Here is a 15467-nt window from a genome sequence, read left to right on the forward strand (position 1 = left end):
CTGTAGGCTGTCCCCATCCCACACACAGCCCCGCGCCCTCAGTCTCTTGACCCCCACCCACAGCTGCACCCCAGGGACAGGCAGTCTGCAGTGTCCCCACTTGGGGGTCCCCGCTGTCCCCCCTCCCCCCGCTGTGGGCTCAGCAGCACCGTGGGCTTAAATGCTGCCGCGCGGGCGCCCGCCGGAAGGCTGCAGGCTGCTGAGATCACTAATACCTGCCTATTTTAGGGAGGTCTAATCTGCCTGAATCGCCTGTCCCCAGGGACTAAGCTCACTGAACCCGTGTAAAATGTACCACCAGCGCTGGCCCCGAACGCCACCGCCCGACGGAGCCGGGCCGGGCCTCACGCTGTGAGTGCATGAAAGGAGGGACGCGCTCAGCCGCCCCCGAGCTCCCCACACCGGGGCCATCTGCTCTGGAAAGGCCTGCAGGGCGTGCAGGGCCTGTGGGCTCTGTAGGGCCTACAGGGCATGTGGGGCCCACAGGGCCTGCAGGGTATGTGGGGCCTGCAAGGCCTCTGGGCTCTGTGGGGCCTGTAGGGCCTACAGGGCATGTGGGGCCCACAGGGCCTGCAGGGTGTGTGGGGCCTGCAAGGCCTCTGGTCTCTGTGGGGCCTGCAGGGCCTACAGGGCGTGTGGGGCCTGCAGGTTCTGCAGGGTGTGTGGGACCTGTGGGGCCTACAGCACCTGTGGGTTCTGTGGGACCTATGGGGGCTGTGGCTTCTGTGGGTTCTCTGGGGCCTGTGGGTTCTCTGGATTCTATGGGGCCTGAAGGTTCTGTGGGGCCTGTGGGTTTGGTGGGGCCTGCGGGACCTGCAGGGCATGTGAGTTTTGTGGGGCCTGTGAGGCCTGTGGGTTCTGTGGGGCTTTTGGGGCCTGCAGGGCCTGTAGGTTCTGTAGGGCCTGTGAGATCTGTGGGGCACGTGGGACCTGTGAGGTGTGCAGGGCCTGTGGGATGTGTGGGGCACGTGAGGCCTGTGGAGTGTATGGGGCCTGTGGTTTGTGTGCCCGTGGCAGTGGGGTGGAACCCGGCGCTGGTGGGGTGGGAGTCGCACCGCAGCTCTCGGCTGCCCCAGCAGCAGCAGGGTGGCACGGTGGGGGTCCCTGACTCCTGTGTGCTGCTGCTGGGGGCAGTGTCTGCCAGAGCCCCCAGGCCCGGCACTACGGCCCCTCCATCCCCACTGCCCTGCAGTCCCCACCGCACAGCCCTCCTGCAGAGCTTCCCCCTTTTGGACACAAAATCAACCTGAGCTGAACGGGACACTGTTGTGTGCCCCCTGACCCCTTTGTGGGGCAGCCCAGCACCACCCCACATCCCCACCATCCCCCAGGGCCGGCCGCTGGGACAGCAGCACTCAGGTCCCCATCTCCCCATGATCCCCACGGGGCACCCGGCACCAGCTGGGATCCGGGTCAGGACCCTCCACCAGGTCTTCCCAGCTAATCGCCCTGCCCCCCCGCCACCCCCACACTGCCACCTGTGCCTCCTCACCCTTTTGGGGTCACCCCTGCCGCCCGCCCGCCCGCCCCGGGCCTCTTAATGAACTAAAAAAGTGACAAATCCTCGGCAGAGCTGGTCACGTGCGGCCAGCAGCCCCCGGCCCCGACCCCCGCCCCGGCCCCACCGCCCCGGTAAGCTGACGCAGCGTCTCTAAGCGTTAGCAGCTTTGCCCGCTAATAGGATTAGGGAGGTTTAAAACTGTCATTTGAGTGAACTAAACCCCCTGATACTCTGCATTGCACCTTCTTAACCAATTTGCCTTCAATTAGGGTAATTGGGAAACTAGCAAAGAAGTATAGCATTAATATTTTAAAGTGATGAAGCGATTACGGGCCTTGGACGAGGAAGCAAATCAATTTGCTATCTGCTCCTAAAAGGCAATTATAATCATTTGTCAAATCAGCCTGCTGGCCTCCCCCGCCCGTGTGAGCCAACACCTTAAGGCGGTTTAGCGGGGCCAGCTCCGCGCACACGGCCCTGGTGGGTAAATCCAAATCCGGGCAGCTGGGGCGGCTGCGCCCGCGCCGAAAACCAACCCACGGGTGGTCCCAGCGGGGACACGGCGGTTTCGGGGGGGATCTGTGCGCCGTGGGCCACTGTGGAGCTCTTGGTGTCTGCAAGAGGCTCTGGGGGCGGGGGGGTCTTCCTGGGGCAGCTCTGCGCGCCGTGTCCCCGTGGTGCTGTTGGGAAGTCAGTGGAGCAGGGGATCGGGGTCTTCTTGCTGCCGTCGCGGCGGCGCTGGCACAAGGGGCTCGTTGGGATCCATGACCTGTGCGTGGTCCCCAGCCTGGGGACGTCCCCACCGCCCTACGGCAGCGCGGGGGGATGGAGGGTCGCGGTGCAGCCCCACCAGCAGTGGCACAGAGTGGCTCTGGGGTCTGCGCCCATTCCTCACGGCAGTGGCACTTCTGTGGGATGGTACGGCGCCTGGGGGTGATCAAAAGCCCCGCGGTGACGTTCAGCATCTGAAAGGGGAACCGTGCTGAAGGGAGGAAGGGGTGGGAGGAAGCCGAGACGGTGCAGCGTTGGCAGGTGGCAGGAAGAGGGTTTTCGGGGAAAGTAAAAGGGAGTGGAGGGCAAAAAGGGGAAACCCAGCAGCAGGTGGGCAGCAGGGGCCCAGAGGGGAGGAGACCCCATCGCAATGCTCCCGGCCCCCAGCAGGGTGATGTTTCTGCCCCACAGCCCTGCAGGCATGGAGCTGCCCACACCATGGATCCACGTCCCACAGCCCATGGTCAGACCCCACGGACAGCCCCGCAGTGTGTCCTCAAGCTGCCCATGCCCACCACTTGTCCCTGCGCTTGGTCCCCACACCTGTTCCTCACTGTCTGGACCCCGTGGCTGATGTGACACGCACAGATGGTCCCAGAGCTGGCTCCCAAAGCTGGTACCCATGGTCGGTCCTGAGCTGAGCCCCGTGCCCGGTGTGACATCCACAGCTGATCCCACAGATGGTCCCCAAGCTGGTCCCAAACCTCGGGACTGCTCCCCACACCTGGTGTGACCCCTATGGCCAGTCCCCACTGCTGGCCCCCATCCCTGGTGTAACATCCACAGGTGGTCCCATTGCTGCACCCCATGCCCACTCTCCACACCTGATGTGACATCCACAGGTGGTCCCATCGCTTCTTCCCATGCATGGTGTGACATCCATGCTTGATGTGACATCCCTAGCTGGCCCTACAGCTGGACCCCGTGCTCATTTGCCATACTCGGTGTGACATCCAAAGATGGTCCCATCACTGGTCCCCATGCCTGGTGTGACATCCACAGCTGACCCCATTGCTCAACCCCATGCCCACTCCCCATGCCCCGTGTGACATCCACAGCTGATCCCATATCTGGTCCCCATGCCTGGTGTGACATCCATAGCTGATCCCATAGCTGGTCCCCATGCCTGGTGTGACATCCACAGCTGATCCCATAGCTGGTCCCCAAGCCCCGTGTGACATCCACAGCTGATCCCATAGCTGGTCCCCATGCCTGGTGTGACATCCACAGCTGATCCCATAGCTGGTCCCCATGCCCTGTGTGACATCCACAGCTGATCCCATAGCTGGTCCCCATGCCCTGTGTGACATCCACAGCTGATCCCATAGCTGGTCCCCATGCCTGGTGTGACATCCACAGCTGATCCCATAGCTGGTCCCCATGCCTGGTGTGACATCCACAGCTGATCCCATAGCTGATCCCCATGCCCACTCCTTGTGCCTGGTTTGACTTCCACAGCTGATCCCGTCACTTTTCCCCGTGCCCATTCCCCGTTCCCGGTGTGACTTCTGTATCTGGTCCCCATGCCCAATGTGACACCCACAGCCGATCCCATCGATGGTCTCCAAGCCGGTCCCACTGCCTGCTGTGACACCCACAGACGTCACACCCATCCGCACACACTCAGCATCCCAAAGGACCCCACACACTGCCACGGGGCCACCCCATCACCTCCACTGGGGGACGCAGCCCCCGCGGCATCCCCAGCACAGCCCCACTCCCAGCGGCGCGGTGCTGGCAAAGCCGAAGGAAATTGTTTCTCTCCCTCCTCCCCCCCACCCCCCCCCCCACCCCCCTCCTTTCTTCTCCTCGCCCCGTGTTTCTAATTCTTTTTCCTCTCCCATAATGAGGGGATTACAAGGAAAACTCCAGCAGGACGCCTTTGTGGGGAGACAATCCGAGCGGGGAAGGCAGCGCGGGGCTTTGTGCGCCCGCAGCCCCCCCGGCCCGCCCGGCGCTGGGGGGACATTTAGAGCAATTACTTGTCCAGAAAGTAACTGTCAATCATTCTTAAAGGGGAAGGCCTCCAATTAATAACCTCGTCTTAATCCTTTGGACTCATTTCCAATCTGCGGGGCCTTGGTGACATCTGCAACACTAAATAAAGATTCTCCCGAGCCTTAGCGCGGCGGTTCTGTGACAAATAAGAAGACTAGAGGCAACTTTGGCTGCCAAGCTGCAAGATTGGTGAGGTTGAGCCGCTTGTTTGGTTCCCAGGAGGGACCGGCAAAGTTAAATACTCCTGGAAAAGCCGCGTCGGGCCCAGCAGGTAACGCCGTTTTATGGGAATTCGGGAGAAAGTGCCGGGGGGGGAGGCTGAGAGCAGAGCTGGGGTGGGCACGGCGCTGTGCTGTGCCGTGGGGACGTGGGTGAGGGCGGTGGGTGTCCCCAAACCGCCCCGCTGCGCATCCCGGGTGCCCTCCGGTCTCCACGAGGAGTGATGGCTGCTGTCCCAAAAGCTCCCGGAGGACACGGAGTGCAGAGCCCACCTGCAGCACGCGGGGTGTGGGGACACCGATGGCCTCAGCGCCTGGAGGGGCTGCCTGCTGTGCCCACTGGGGCAGCACGGCTGTAGGGGGATGCGGTGCCGTGGGGACGCGATGTGACGGCTCTGGGGACGAGGCGGGCGGCAGCGGGGCACCACGCACCCATCCCATGGGGTCATTTCTCTCTTCTTCCTGTTTTTGTGGGGCCTCCTTTCCTCCTGGATGGGTTTGGGGGTGTGGGGGCCGTCCCATACGCAGCCCCATTGCCGTCCCATACCCTCACCCCACTGCCCCGACCTTCCCTGTCCCCGCTTGTCCCCATCCCCCTCACCCCGCGGGGTCCCGCATCGCTCACCCCTCTCCCCTCTCCTTGCAGGTGTGGAGCTGCGCAAATGAGAAGCGGGTGAGCGCGAGCAGTGGGGGTCCCCAACCCTCCCCGTGTCCCCAACCCCAGCACGGTGACAACAGGGCTCTGCACCCGAGGCTGCAGCACCCACACCCCGTCAGAGCCCATGGGGCCGGGAGGTGTCACCCAGAGCTGCACACACTACACGCACTGCATGAGGACCCCGTGCATTTGCTGCATGCATTACTGCACTGCGAACAGAGTGCACATCCATGGGATGCAGGTGCCCTGGAGGTGCACACACAGCAGATGTTGGGTGCACTGCATGTGCTGCACACCGACTGCATGCACACACACTGTGCACACTGCAGGCATTCCCATTGCACGCACTGTGTGCACTGAGCACGGAGACGCTGCGTGCATGCAGACACCACCGTGCCTGCAGGTTGTGCACGCATTGCACTCCTCGTGCTATGCACACTGCACACGCACTGCACGCACCGTGCCCCACACGCTGCATGTGCAGCAATGCAGACATTGCATGGTGCACGCTGCACCCACAGGTGTGAACACTGCACACCAGGCCCTGTGCACACAGCGCTCATTCCACGTGCTCTGGCCATGCCGTGGGGGTTGGAATGGGGTCCTGCACTGATGTGGGGCAGTTTCAAGGGATGGAGCGTGAGAGCGGGGAGGGGGGATGGATCTGGCCAGCTCTGGTCAGCTCTGAGTGGTTTTCAGAGCTGCTGGCCCTATAAAGTCCCCATGGAAGTGCCACAGGGAAGGCCCATCTCCTGTCCATCCGCTCATCCAGATGGAATTCATGGGGTGGTGTGTTGTCCCCGCACCCCCCCTAACCCCAACATCCCCTCTCAGGCACCAAGATGTTCCTCAATAAGTGTGAGGGGGACCTGGGCGAGCTGCGGAAGCCGGGGGACAGCGAGGGGACCCCTCCAGCTGCTGCTGAGGAGGAACAGCCCAAGAAGAAGCACCGGCGGAACCGCACCACGTTCACCACCTACCAGCTGCACGAGCTGGAGCGCGCCTTCGAGAAGTCCCACTACCCCGACGTGTACAGCCGCGAGGAGCTGGCCATGAAGGTCAACCTGCCCGAGGTCCGCGTGCAGGTAGGGATGGCTCTACACCTCTGTTTCCCCGTTGCCCAAGGCACAAGCTCGGGGTGGGTGCGTGGGGCTGCATCCTGCCCTGGTTCCATAGGAAGGGTGACAGCCCTCAGCGGCTCCTCACCACTGTCAGCTCCTCGGGGCCAGGAAAGCCCTGAGATTCTCATGGATTGAGGATTTTAGGTTTCCTGGAGCTGGGGCACGGGGCAGTTTGGCACAAAGCCCTGCTCTGTGTGGAGGCTCAGCCTGGAGCAGACCCCACTGCCAGCACAGGCAGTGACAGCCCTTCCAGCCACCGGGTCTGAAAGCACAACAAAGGGAGAGAAAGCCAAATAGAGCAGGAGTGATGAAAGAACAGGGATTGCTGGAGCTGTGGGGGACATAGCACATGGGGCACCCTACTCAGGACACCCCACAGGGGACACAGCACAGGGGACACACAGCCTGGAGCACCCCGTGTGGGGCACCCTGCATGGGGCACCCCGCGTGGGATACAGCACAACGGGGCACCCTGCATGGGGCACCCTGCACGGGGCACAGCGCGTGGGGCACCCCGCTTAGAACACGGCACGGGGGGGACATGCCACAGGATGCACCCTGCCCTGGACATGGGACACTCTGCGTCGTGCATGTCATATAGGGCACCCTTCACAGGACACGGCAGATGGGGCGTCTTGCACAGGGCATGGCACACGGGTCACCCTACATGGGTTGTTGAATCTCAGAATTGTTAAGGTTGGACAAACCACTAAGATCTCCCAGTCCAGCCACCACCACCCCGTCCCTGCTGTCACTGTGTCACCACCATATGTGGGGCACAACAGATGGAGCGCCCTATATGGGACACACCATGCAGGACATCTTACACAGGACGTGGCACCCTACATGGGACATGGTACACAGGTCACTCTACAAAGATATAACACATGGGACATCCTACAAGGGACACTCTACACGGGACAAAGCTCATGGGGCATCTTGCTTAGGGCATCGCACAAGAGTCACCCTACAGGGAGTACAACACATGGGACACCCTACAATGGCACTCTACGTGGGACGAAGCACATGGGGCATCTTGTGTAGGACATCTTGCATAGAACATGGCACAAGAATCACCCTACAAAGGATACAACACATGGGACACTCTACAGGCAACACTCTGCACAGGACAAAGCACATGGGGCATCTGGTGTAGGACATCTTGCATAGAACATGGCACAAGAATCACCCTACAAAGGATACAACACATGGGACACTCTACAGGCAACACTCTGCACAGGACAAAGCACATGGGGCATCTTGTGTAGGACATGGCACAGGGGTCTCCCAGCAGGGGACACAACACACGGGGCAGCCCTGAGAAGCATGCTGTGAGGGACCATCCAGCAATGGGGCACGCACTCCCGGGTCACTCTCGCTGTCCCCCGGCAGGTCTGGTTCCAGAACCGGCGAGCCAAGTGGAGGCGGCAGGAGAAGATGGAGGCCAGCTCCATGAAGCTCCACGACACCCCCATGCTGTCCTTCAACCGGCCGCCCATGACGGCCAACGTGGGGCCCATGAGCAACTCCCTCCCGCTCGACCCGTGGCTGACATCGCCCATCTCCAGCGCCACCCCGGTGCACAGCATCCCCGGCTTCATGGGAGCCCCCCAGGCCCTGCAGCCCCCCTATGGCGGGCACTCCTTCCTCAACACCCCCCCGGGCATGGCTCAGGGCATGCAGCCCATGGCCCCCGCGCCCTACCAGTGCGGCACCCCCTTTGTGGACAAGTACCCGCTGGAGGACGTCGACCAGAGGAGCTCCAGTATCGCCTCGCTCCGCATGAAAGCCAAGGAGCACATTCAGACCATCGACAAGACCTGGCAGCCCATTTGATGAACGCTCCCCACTGCTCCCTACCCCGGGGGGTGACGGCGGGGTGCTCGGCAGGACCAGAGCAGGGAGGTGCCCCCCCCGGACGCAGCACCGCGGACAGCGGCACGGGGGCACCCAGCAGCCGCCCCGGCGCGGCCGCGCAGGACCTGGGGGGGTCCCTGCACCCCTTTATTATTATTATTATTGTCATCAAGAAGTTCTTTTTTTTTTTTCCTTCCTTTTTTTTTTATGCACAAACAGAAACGCTCTGTTTTCGTAGGGAACAACCGGGGGGTGTTGTCTTTTCAGCCGCGTTGGGTGCAGTGCGGGAGATGGGTGTATGGCTGGTAAGGAGAAGAGTGGGATGCGCTGCTCTGCTCGGCGATGGGGAAATCCCCCTTAACATCACCCACACTCCACATCCGCACGGAGACGCCGCCGTCCCCACACATGGGTGACCGAATCCCGGCCCGCGTCCCGCCTGCTTGTCAGGGGGAATCTGCTCCGCCGTCACTCCGGCCCTAATTGCTCTCCAGCGGTGCCGGTGGCACAAAGCTGCCGTAATTGCCGGGCGGAAGGGGGGGGGGGCTCAGCCCCAATGGGGGCAGCGGGGTCCCGATGGGAGCAGGGATGGGAGGGCGGGTGGTGGGGTGCCCCGCCATGGCGCTGGGGATGGTGTGTGGTTGGCACTGTTGGGGCGGCGCGGGGGCGATGGCACACGTGGGGGCTTCGGGGTTCCAAACATGGAACGTGTTGGGGCAGATGGGGTCGGTTGGGGCCAAACACGGGGCAGAGCTGCACCCACGGCTGCGGTGGCATTGGGGTCTCCCGATGACACCATCCGGGCTGCGCGCTGACCCCGTGGGGACCCGGCTCCTCGTCCCCGTCCCCCGGCTGCTGCTGCTCGTCTGCTTCGTTAGCGATAATTAAACCTTTAACAACCCATTAAACGCATAATCGATGCTCCCCCGGCCCCCCAGCCCAGCTAATGGGCCACGGGCAGAGGCGTGCTCGGCGCGGGAGATAATGAAGCAACGGCCGCGGAAGTAATGGGGTTTGATCCGGGGGACGGGACGCGCTGAATGGGGGCTGCGCTTTTCGCATGACATAATGGCAGAGGTTGGCGCCGACCCCGCCGCGACGCCCGGGCACCCCTCGGCCAACAAAGGGCGGGCGGCAGGGAGGGGGCTGCCCCATAGCCCACCCTAATTGGGTCGAGGGGCCCCCACGGCCGCCCCACGGCGTTGGCACACAGCAGCGGGCGCCCTGCGCCCCCGGCTCACGTCATCGGAGCAGAAAGGCATTCTTCCTCCCCCCCTCCACCCCAGATTTCAATTGTTCCCCAAAATCTTTACCCCCACTGCCACGCAGGAGCCCTTCGCTGCCCCCTCCCATCCCCCCCAGCGGGATTTGCCCCCTAATCTGCTTATTTCTCTCTATTTCTCCTAGGCCTGAATGAGCCCAATCCCGCCTCGGTGCGACGCCTCTCTCAGCTGCAGCACCTGACCCGGCCCCCTGCCCGCCCCACAGCTGCTGGGGGACATGGGGGCGCAATGGTGTCCATATGGGGTGGCACTGCCCTGTGAGGGTACATGGGGCTGGCACTGCTCTGTATATGGAGTGGTACCACCTTATATATGGGGTTTACTGCCCTGCTAGGGGACATGTAGCTGGCACTGTCCTGAATATGGGGTGGCACTGCTCTATATATGGGGTGACACTGCCCTGTATATGAGGTGGCACTGTACTGTGTATGGGGTGGCATAGCCCTATTTATAATGGGATGGCAGTGCACTGTGTATGGGGTGACACTGAGCTGTACATGAGTTGGCACTGCCCTATATATGGGGTAACACTACCCAGCACATGAGTCGGCACTGCCCTACGTATGGGGTGGCGCGGCCCTATATATAATGGGATGGCCTTGCCCTGTATATGGGGTGATACTGCTCTCTATATGGGGTGGCAGTGCCCTGTATGTGCCCCCTTACACCCCGTGCGATCCGGGCACCTCGGGGCTCAGGTTCTCCTCGGGGCTGTTCCCCCAGCTGCTGGGGGGCGATGCGGACAGGGGGCTGCCGGACCCCCCCGAGGCGGGCAGTTTGCCGGGGTCCGGGGGGCTCAGATTGAGTTTGGCGATGAGCGGCCGCCCCACACTCACCGCCCGCCGCTCCTCCACAAAGTCGGCCACGTGGCGGTAGCGGTACTGCAGGCACACGGTGAAGGTCAGCTCCTGCTGCAGGGCACGGCAACGTGGGCACGGGGGGGCTTCACGTGACCCCCCCCCACACACACCCGGTGTGGCACAGCTCTTACCCGCAATCTCTGCAGCCCACAGAGGCGGCTGTAGAGGCAGCAGGACGGACAGGTGACGCTCCAGGTGGGCACCAGGGGGCTGCCCAGCTCCTCGGGGCTCTCCCGGTTGGTGCACTTCAGGTCCACGTCCAGCTCCTGCCACGGGGGGATTGCAGGTTGGGGGACGGCACCGTGGGACCCCCCCACGCCAAGCGCTGCCCCTTCAGGGGCGCCACCCCACCTCGGGGAGGTCGGTGAGCTTGGCCACGCACTCAGTGACGTCCCCGGGGGCAGCCAGGATGCGGGTGTAGATGATCATGATGTTGGAGAACTCAGCAGCGAAGCCCAGCTGTACGGTGACACCGCAGTCGAAGCGGAGGTGGCGGCTCTCCGGGAGGACTGCGGGGACAGCGAGCAACGCGGTGACACCACTTGGGTCCCTGCCAGCACTTGGGGTGACACTCAGGGTGACACCTGGGGCGGCCCCGGTGCGAAGGCTTGGGGCTGGTGGTGCACTGGAGATGCCACGCGCCACCCACCCCCTGCCTCGGGGCCGTCCCCTCCGTGTCCCCACCCGCTGGGGGCTGCGGCGCTGGCACACACCGTGAGCCTTCGCCCACTGCAGGTTCCTGGCGGAGGTCTCGGCCTGTCCCAAGGAGCGGATGGGGTCGGTGAGCGCCCGCCTCTCCGACAGGTTACTGCGCAGCTCCAGCGCCTGGCGGCCCCGCGTCAGCTCCAGCGTGCCCATGTCTGCAGGGCCGGGCACAGCGTGGGCTCAGGGGGGGATTTTCGCCCCTCCAAGCCCCACTGCGCAGCACTCACCCTCGGCCACCTTGTCCAGCAGAACAGTGATCTTCTCGTCCTCCAGCAGCCAGCGCTTGAGGAAGGTGACGAAGACACCGTTGGAGAGTTCGCCCTGCTGGCTCAGCTCGTAGGCTTCGGCGTCCGCGCATCTGTGGGGATGGGGAGGGTGGGCTGAGGCGCTGGGACCCCCACCCGTGCTGCAGGAATCCTGCTGGGGTGGGACATCCTCAGCCCAAATCCCTGCGATTCAGGTGAGCAGCGGTGCTCTGAGCCCTTGGGTGCTGCCTGGAGGTTGGCGCAGCCATGGACATCCCCAACCCCATAGGGGACGGCATCCCTGGGGGGCCCAGAGCGGTGCCGTGGAGTCGCAGCATATCCGTACATCAGGGAGAAATGCAGTGCTAATAGGGCTGAGATGTCAGAACCAGACCCCATCCCTGCTCTGGGCCAGGGGAACGTGTCCTGCTGGCCCCACAGCAAGGAGGGTGCATGAGAGGGGACCCACGTGGCGTAACCGAAGACGATGTTGGCCGTCACCTCCAGCGCCCCAACCTGCGGGATGACGTCGTCATTGAGGTTCCTGCGAGAGAAGAGCTGCTGGGAGCTGTGGGGCCCCGTGGGGCGGCACCCAAAAAAGCCACAGGTGGGACGGGTGGGGATCCCTCACTCCGCGCCCCCGTAGGTGGGGCGTGGGGTCACCTCTTGCGGCACATGTCGAGCAGGAAGATGTTGAGGCCGGTGCGGCGCTGCTGCATGCGCTGCAGTACGTGCTGCACACACAGGCAGTGGGCAGAGGTGTAGGAGCCGGGCGCGTCAATGGGCACCATGAAGCTGGTGCCAAAGTTCTCGTAGCCGTGTCCAGCGTAGTACAGCAGTCCTGGTGGGACAGGGGGTGGTGGCACGTCCCACCCCTCCTCGCGTGTCCCCACACCCCACAGCCCCGCGCCGCCGCCCCGAAGCCCACCCGTGGGAGCCCCGCAGCCCCCCAGGAGCTGCCCCACCGTAGACCCCTTTGTCGAGGAGCAGCAGGAACTCATCGACCGCCATCTGCATCTCATCCCGGCGCAGGTCCAGCAGTGACACCACCTTGAAGTCGAGCTGCCGCAGCAGCGCGCTCAGCGCGTGCACATCCACCATGGGCGCCCGCAGGTGTTTGTGGTGCACGTAGTGCATGTTGCCCACCAGCAGCGCCACTTTGTCGGTGGCTGCAGGGACAGAGGGGGACACAGAGGGACCCTCGCGCTGTCCCCACTGCCCCACACTGTGCTGCAGCCCCCGCAGGGTCCCCCCCCTCCTGGATGGGATCTCACCGTACAGCTGGTCGGGGCTGCCGGGCTCCGGGGAGTCTGCAAAGAGAGCGGTGGTGGCAACGGCCCCGAGCACAGCGATGGGACGGTGCCACCACCTGCACCTACCTCCATCCCCATCCTGCCAGGGGGCTCCAGAGGCAAAGAGCCGCGGGCCTGGGGCAGCACAAAGTGGGGTCAGGAAAAGGGGGCTTAAGGGGCTGCGGGGCTTCGCAGCACTCTGGGTGCTGCAGGGCGGGGAACGGGGGATGCAGAGGTTGCCCTCACCGATCTCCACGTCCACCTCCTGGCTCCACAGCTCGTGGAAGAGGTTGAACACACGACAGGAGTACGTGCCCCGCTCGGCTGTCGTCACCAGCTGCACCTGCGGGGGATGGAGAGCTGGGGCAACCACACTGCCCCACGCCGTGCTCTGCTGCCCCACGCCGTGCTCTGCTGCCCCACGCCGTGCTCTGCTGCCCCACGCCGTGCTCTGCTGCCCCACGCCGTGCCGTGCTGTGCCATGCAGTGCCAGACAAGGGGTCTGCAGTACCTGGAGCTGTGGTGCTCGCGCACCCTCCACGGGGCGCCGGTTCCTGAACCATTGGTACTGCGGCGGCGGGTTGCCGAGGGCTCTGCACTCCAGCACCAGCGGGTCCCCCTCGGCCAGGCGGCACGGCCGTGGCTGCTGCAGGATCTGCAGCCCCGCCATGCTGGGGCAGTAACCGCTGGCTGTGGATGGGAAGGGCAGCAGATCAGCACCCGGCCGTGGCAGGGGTGCACCCAGCTGGCCTCAGCTCCACAGTGCCCTGCAGGAGCCACTCACAGCCCCATAGGCGAGCAATGCCCTACAGAAGCCATTCCCAGCCCCAGGGGTCAGTGATGCCCGACAGGAGCAACTCCTACCCCACGTGTGAGCGGTGCCCCGCAAACACAGACCCCAGAGCCCACCTGATTCGGGGCTGTGGCTCCTCTCCACTTGGATGCGAGCCCACCTGGAGAAGGCGAAGGCGGCCCCGCAGCTCACGCGGCAGATGTACCACTGGGGCAGTCCCAGCGGTGCGGCCGTGTCGACCATCAGCTCCGGGGCTGTGGCTCCGGGCACCTACAGCACGGAGGAGGGGGCTGAGGATGCTCAGTCCCAGCAGTGCAGGCGGCAGGGAGGAGATGCGGGTCTCACCTCCTGCCTTCCGCAGAACCACTGGTAGGTGAGCCCCGGCGGGCCGCTGGCCCAGCAGGTCAGGGACACCCGTGTCCCCTCTGCCACCACCTGTGACTCCGGCTGCACCGTGATGCGGATCACATCGTGGACTGTAGAGGAGCCCGGGATAGTTGAGAGCTCCGTCCCACACCGCCCCACTACACCCCATCCTGCCCCGTTCCAACCATCCCATTCTGTCCCACTCAGTGCCACCCTGTGGCATCCCAGCTTGTGTCATTGCATTCTGTCCCAGTGGGCCCCATCCCACCCTGTGCTGCTCCACTTCAGCCCATCCCATTGCATCCCAACCCATCACACTTTGTCCCACCACACTCTGCCCTATCCCAGCCCACCCTGTCCACACCTCATCGACCCTCTTCCCATCCAACACTCACTTCCCTTATAACCTACCCTACTGCACCCATCTCCCATCCCATCCATCCAATCCCATCCTACTCCATCCCATCTCATCTACCCTACTGCGTCCATCCCATCCCTTCCCTTTCAAATTTATCCCACCCACCCTACCACGTCCATCCCATTCTACTGCATCCATCCCATCCCATCCCATCCCATCCCATCCCTCCAATTCCAACCCAACCCATCCCATTCCACCCACCCAATTGCACCCTTCTCATCCCATTCCACCCCACCCACCATGCTGCATTAATCCAACCCAATCCCATCCCACTCACCCTGCTGCACCCATCCCAGCCCATCTCACCTCCCCACTGCCACCCCACCAGCAGGACGAGCCCATCTCACCTCCCTGCTTTCCCCCTGCTGACCCCCTCAGCCCCCAGCTGACACCAGGCCATCCCTACCAGCGCTGCTGAGGACCTGGCAGGCCTGTGTGTGCCCCATCCTGTGCAGGCAGCCCTGCAGGTACCGGAGGGTGCACTCACGCTCGGCCAGGAGCTGCAGGAGGCACTGCGTGGGGCTGCCGAGGGGCTCCAGCACCTTCAGAGAGCACATCTCCAGCTCCTCCTCGCTGTGAGGGTCAGCGCGGACACAGTGGGGTGGATGTGGCCACAGTGGGGTGGGGAGGGGGGGAGGCACGGGGTCCACCCCACTGCCCCCCCATCCCTACCTGCACTTGAAGCGTTTCTCTGCCCCAGCCACCTCGGCCAGCTTGCGCCAGCCCCTGCTGGCTGTGTCCAGGAGCTCACAGAGCTGCGCCACCACCTCCTCCCCCAGTGAGCCAATGGGCAAGCTCCAGTCCCCCATCCTGCCCCACAGCTGCTGCCTCGGGCTGCGAGGGGACAGAGTGCCAGCAGGAGACGGCAGCACAGGCAGGAAAGGAGGGGACGGAGCCCAAAAGGTGCAGAGCACTCACCTCCAGGTACTGAGTGTGCCCGGAGCCGCCAGCACCCAGCTCAGCACACACTGAGCCCCACACAGAGGAAATGGGGGTTAGGAACAAAAGCAGCCCCACGCTGCAGCACTTCTGCTTTCCTCTGCCACTTCCTGCGCTGCAGAGCGATGCGGCCCTCGGGGAACCAGCACAGCCCCGCCCCGGGGCAGCAGCAGCCCCCCCCCAACCACCCACACAGTGCAGTAGGGCCACTATTGGGCTCCGCCAGGCTGAGGGCACGCAGGAAAGGGATTCTGACCCCCTCCTGCCCACCCTCCTGGGGGACACGGTGACCAAGGTGGAGCCACTCTCACCCCAAAGCTGCTGCCCTCCCACCCGTCCCCACCACAGCAGCTCAGTGGCAGAAGGAGTGGGACCCACTGGGCTGCCACAGGTGCTGCTGCCAGCAATAAACAGAACTCCCATCGTGGCAAAACCCCAAGAA

The 15467-nt window shown here is 63.8% G+C and overlaps 2 protein-coding genes across 3 annotated transcripts; one reads left to right on the top strand and one right to left on the bottom strand.

The window, feature by feature from the left end:
* The first annotated feature begins 15 nt into the window (after nucleotides 1-15).
* On the top strand, nucleotides 16-9025 carry RAX2 (retina and anterior neural fold homeobox 2). Of its 2 annotated transcripts, XM_046904519.1 has the most exons (5): nucleotides 16-351; nucleotides 4289-4541; nucleotides 5135-5161; nucleotides 5981-6231; nucleotides 7660-8296. In XM_046904519.1, the coding sequence occupies exons 4-5, from the start codon at nucleotides 5989-5991 to the stop codon at nucleotides 8101-8103; spliced, it is 687 nt and encodes a 228-aa protein (XP_046760475.1). In that variant the 5' UTR covers nucleotides 16-351; nucleotides 4289-4541; nucleotides 5135-5161; nucleotides 5981-5988; the 3' UTR covers nucleotides 8104-8296. The 2 variants fall into 2 exon arrangements, with proteins under 2 accessions (XP_046760475.1, NP_989435.2); NM_204104.3 differs by lacking the exon at nucleotides 16-351 and having other exon boundaries at nucleotides 4213-4541; nucleotides 7660-9025.
* PCASP2 (paracaspase 2) lies at nucleotides 8322-15056 on the bottom strand. The gene is given in 19 exon segments (NM_001031574.2): nucleotides 8322-10318; nucleotides 10399-10533; nucleotides 10619-10776; nucleotides 10981-11127; nucleotides 11200-11330; nucleotides 11687-11761; nucleotides 11881-12058; nucleotides 12183-12386; nucleotides 12492-12527; nucleotides 12597-12644; nucleotides 12756-12852; nucleotides 13021-13112; nucleotides 13114-13199; nucleotides 13419-13425; nucleotides 13428-13572; nucleotides 13648-13778; nucleotides 14493-14659; nucleotides 14759-14920; nucleotides 15005-15056. Coding segments are annotated over 18 exon segments (2223 nt in total). The 5' UTR covers nucleotides 14896-14920; nucleotides 15005-15056; the 3' UTR covers nucleotides 8322-10069.
* Between the last annotated feature and the right edge of the window lie 411 nt (nucleotides 15057-15467).

The sequence above is a fragment of the Gallus gallus genome, chromosome 28 (genome assembly GCF_016699485.2).
Source record: "Gallus gallus isolate bGalGal1 chromosome 28, bGalGal1.mat.broiler.GRCg7b, whole genome shotgun sequence".
NCBI classification, from domain to species: Eukaryota; Metazoa; Chordata; class Aves; order Galliformes; family Phasianidae; genus Gallus; species Gallus gallus.